At 37.9% G+C, this 4642-nt stretch overlaps 1 protein-coding gene across 1 annotated transcript; it reads left to right on the top strand.

The window, feature by feature from the left end:
• LOC105171238 (alanine--glyoxylate aminotransferase 2 homolog 1, mitochondrial) lies at positions 242-4341 on the top strand. Its single transcript, XM_011092275.2, has 9 exons — positions 242-698; positions 1389-1619; positions 1957-2127; positions 2400-2543; positions 2670-2849; positions 3126-3351; positions 3642-3755; positions 3858-3944; positions 4049-4341. The coding sequence occupies exons 1-9, from the start codon at positions 459-461 to the stop codon at positions 4090-4092; spliced, it is 1437 nt and encodes a 478-aa protein (XP_011090577.1). The 5' UTR covers positions 242-458; the 3' UTR covers positions 4093-4341.

The following is a 4642-nucleotide window of genomic DNA, read 5'->3' as shown; positions in this document are numbered from 1 at the left end:
TTAGTCATTAAAAACTTTAGAAAAAATTTGTATAATAAATAAAATTATAATTTATAATCTAATAGAGTATTTTAATTAATTTATTAAGTAAAAATTAACAAAATCAACTAATTATTGAACTGCCTTTAAAATATTTACAATCTACTCATCCCAACAAATCCGACCCAAATCACACGTCGGATACCATAAAAAAATATGATGTGGTGCCAAAAACCCACGAATCCAAACACCCCAGTTGGAATCTTTTCCTTTACTGCGCGAACTGCTAAATCCACAGAATCCCACGTTACCATTTCTCCAAAATTTCCTGCAATACACACACACTCTAGTGTGCAACTCTGCGAATTTCTGCATAGAATCTCGTGTTGCTGTTTCTCCAAAATTCACTATAATACTTACACGCAGACACACGCACTGCCGTGTGGAACTCTGTGTATTCCAGCGTTGAATCTTGTGCTATGGGGTTGGAGAGGAAGCTTACGAATAGAAGTTTTCTGAGAGCATTGATCAAGAATCGGACATGGGGGTATTGCAGTAGCAGTTTGGGTTCGGAGCGCGGCTTCTCGGCTTTGGCTGCGCCGGAGCTGCCAGCTTTCGACTACGAGCCGAAGCCGTACAAGGGGCCATTAGCAGATGAAGTTTTCGGGAAGCGCAAGAAGTATTTGGGCCCCTCTATTTTCCATTACTACCAGAAGCCAGTACGCCTCCATCTTCTATACGTATATATACATGCAAAATACGTTTCCGTGGTGTATGTGTGTGTATAAGTGTTTTGCTTTTGGTATGTTAGTATAGTTTGAGGGACTTGGTCGTCTCTTTTCTCTTTTATGTATGCAGTATTTTCATATTTTGGCTGATTGAAAAAACTTGATTTAGTATTTTAACACTCGTGTTTTATGTGATATATCAGTTCAAGATTCCTCTTCTTAGTGTGTGTGGATATGATATATATGTGTGTGTGTGTGTGTAGCTTGTGTTCAATCAAGATTTTTCTTTTCTATTTGTGTATTTAATTTTTAAGTTTCTCTTTTTATGAAATTGGGAATTTTCTTGGGAGTTCATAAGTTTTTCATTAGATGGTTTAGAGATATATTTAATGAATTTTTCTTGATTTAGTTTTAAACTTTCTTTTGTGAAAATTTAGCAAATATTCAATTCAATGCTCTTTATCAGATTGCAAGAATTTGTGTAGAAAAGCACATTTTTTTGTTAGAAATTTTTGCGTGGATGCTTAGATATGATCTCTTGTGAACCTTGCTTGCTGCTGTCAATCCAGGAATGACAGAGGAAACTCAGAATTCATTCTCTGTTACTATCTTTTTCACGCTTTCACATTTTTTTTACTCATATTTATAATATTTTGTGTTCCTATTCTGTGTTTGAAACAGCTCAATATCGTTGAAGGGAAAATGCAGTATTTGTTCGATGAGAACGGAAGGCGTTATCTTGACGCATTTGCAGGAATTGTTACAGTGTCTTGTGGTCACTGCCATCCCGATGTGTTGAGTGCTATAACAGAACAAAGCAAGCTTCTTCAACATGCAACCACCATATACTTACACCATGCAATAGCCGATTTTGCAGAAGGTCTAGCATCTAAAATGCCAGGAAATCTAAAGGTTGCCCTGCTCATCAGTTTTGCTAATAAAACTGCAGATCTAAGTTATTACCACTCATGTAATGCACTAGTGTCTAACCACTGTGCCAGAACTAGTAGTTCTTATATTTTGGCACTTATTGATCAAACATTCACAACTCTTAACAGCAGTAATCTCAAAAGGTTAAACCAATGTTTGTTTCGCTAAATGTTAGGAAAAGGGCCATTTCACATTGACACTCTGTGGTATTCTTGATGTTTTATAGCTCATATCCTAAAATTTCTGTACCACTATGGTCATGTGTCGGACAGGACATGTTCGTTGAATTGTTTTTACTTGATCGTTCTTGGTTGTGCAGGTTGTGTATTTTGTAAATTCTGGGACAGAGGCTAATGAGCTAGCTATGTTGATGGCAAGATTGTACAGTGGCAACCTAGGTATGATTGCCTTAAGAAATGCGTATCATGGTGGAAGTTCTAGTACAATTGGACTGACTGCTCTAAACACATGGAAATACCCAATTCCTCAGGTTTATCTTCGTATCCACGCTTCCTATTTAACTTGGTATTATTCTTGAGTACTCGCATGAGTGCCTGTGTTCTTTTATTAGTTTTTCAGCATTTTTATTGCATGTTTTTCCTATTAATTTACCTCATATCTGTAAATTACTAAATCATTCGCACACTTGCAGTAACTCAATATGTTCTTGTTCTCCATCGACTTAGCTTGCATTAAAACATTTTTGTATTGGCTACTCAAAGAGTTGTGCTCGTTTTCATTTGTTGCTGTGAAACAACTCAGGGTGAAATTCATCATGTTCTGAATCCAAACCCGTACCGTGGAGTGTTCGGATCAGATGCGAAGCTTTATGCTGAAGATGTTCAGGATCACATTGAGCATGGTACTTCCGGAAGAGTTGCTGGATTTATTGCTGAGACAATTCAGGTTTGTTGCAAATTTGTATTTTCATTGTTAAATTTGAATAACTCTTACATCTTGCATAAAAATTATGGAATTTAATGTACACTTCTTGATTTCGGGCCTTAGTTCTTAGCTCTTATCTAACAACAGGGAGTTGGAGGAGCAGTCGAGTTAGCCCCAGGATACTTGAAATTGGTTTACGACATTGTTCGTAAAGCTGGTGGTGTATGCATCGCTGATGAGGTGCAAACTGGCTTTGGTCGCACGGGAAGCCACTACTGGGGTTTTGAAACACAAGAAGTCATTCCCGACATAGTCACCATGGCTAAGGTGTCTGTTAGAATCCCTCTTTTTCCTTTCATAATCTTTAAGACTACATTTGGAAGAAAAGATTCAGATTTAAGAAAAAGATTTTGAATTATATTAGATGGATCTGAAATCCCACTAGATTGACTCCGAAAATAGCTCAATGGGTTTGCTATATGGATTGGACTTAGCTCCAAATCCATCATTTCAAACACATTCTAAGAGCTCAATTAATTCTAGTAACTGTTTTTCACATCTTGCAAGAACCATTTGACCAACTACTGAAATCTTGATACTCAGGGTATTGGAAACGGCTTGCCACTCGGAGCTGTTGTGACGACTCCCGAGATAGCAAGCGTGTTGGCTCAGAAAATACAATTCAACACTTTTGGAGGAAACCCCGTGTGCTCTGCTGGTGGACTAGCAGTGCTCAGAGTTCTTGACAAAGAGAAACGTCAAGTGCATTGTGCTGAGGTTGGCTCCCACATGATTGAGCGTCTAACAAATCTTCAGCATAAACACGACAGTAATTCTCCTTGACCAACTTTTAACAAGATTTTCTCAGTTATATTCAAAGTCATGCTGACTTACTCTCTAAAACAGGCCATCTTTCCCATTTTTTCGAAATGTTTCAAAATCCTCTTTGACTAAGAATTTGTTGATTTCTTCATAGTTCTTGTAGGCAACTTGCAATCCTCCTTGTCTGACAGAGACAATATGAAAATTCCTAGTTGTCCCAATTCATCTCCTAAAAATATTCTTTTTGCTTGCGGTATTGAGTTCAGAACTTTGATCAAAACTCCTCTCTTTTTCTAGTAATTGGCGACGTACGAGGCAGGGGCCTAATGGTTGGGGTAGAACTAGTGACCGACAGAAAACAGAAGACACCAGCCAAGGCAGAAACCGCAGTGTTGTTTGAAAGCCTTAGAGGTACGTATAGCCATCTGAAAAATAACATAAAAATGAACTTCGTTCATTTGTTCCTTTATATTATTTTTCACATACTAATCGGGCAAGTCTTCGTGATTGTAGAACTCGGCATTTTGGTTGGCAAAGGCGGACTTCATGGGAATGTTTTCAGAATAAAACCCCCCATGTGTTTTACCAAAACAGATGCAGGTAAAATGTTATGTGCCTTTATAGCTTGAATTTCTATCTTCATAGTTTATGTTCGATGCTCCTAGGAGTAACGTCTGAGCTATACATTCTTTCTGTGTTTGCAGATTTCTTGGTTGATGCATTGGACTATGCCATTTCAAAGTTGTAAGAAAACTACCCTAAAAGTAGTAGTTTTAACTTTGGAGGATGAATGTGTTGAAAAACTCTTGATCGACTTCTAAACGGTCATTCTCCCATTGAGAGGGAGCCGATAGAAAATATCCGTACTATGACTCAATAATGTCTATCAACTTTAGTGAAAAATATGTGGTAGATTTCAACAGGTTTAACAGTATGATTAAGAATGAAGTCTTGTATTACAAGTGCTTGCACAACGACGAAAGGTGGTTTCTATGTACTCCTTCAGCGTCTGACGTTTGCATGCCTGAAAGTGGACTCTTTGGCTTGTATATGGAAGACTAGGTTTTTGGTGAAAGTGACATAAATAAGCATGCTTTTAGGCCCTTCTGAGAGTGAATCAGAACTAGGGACGATGCAAAACCTCGACTGGAGCTGCAAATGCTGTCTGCAAAAGTTCTTGGCAAGTCCAGGAACTCTCAAGTCTCATCCCTTCATGTATAAGTCTAATATCGAAATTCCATCAAAATTTAGGGTATGATTTGCAGGAATCGAAAGCCTGCAATTCATGTAGAGTTCGT

Source organism: Sesamum indicum, linkage group LG9, assembly GCF_000512975.1.
Source record: "Sesamum indicum cultivar Zhongzhi No. 13 linkage group LG9, S_indicum_v1.0, whole genome shotgun sequence".
Lineage (NCBI taxonomy): Eukaryota > Viridiplantae > Streptophyta > Magnoliopsida > Lamiales > Pedaliaceae > Sesamum > Sesamum indicum.
Note: the sequence above shows the minus strand (reverse complement) of the source record. Positions and strands in the feature narration are given on the sequence as shown.

Bases quoted from the DNA above. Each gene is read 5' to 3' on its own strand.
- LOC105171238 (XM_011092275.2), top strand. From the start codon at position 459: ATGGGGTTGGAGAGGAAGCTTACGAATAGAAGTTTTCTGAGAGCATTG. The intron at 2,850-3,125 runs GTGTCTGTTAGA...CTTGATACTCAG, and splicing joins ACATAGTCACCATGGCTAAG to GGTATTGGAAACGGCTTGCC. The intron at 3,352-3,641 runs GTAATTCTCCTT...CTCTTTTTCTAG, and splicing joins TCTTCAGCATAAACACGACA to TAATTGGCGACGTACGAGGC.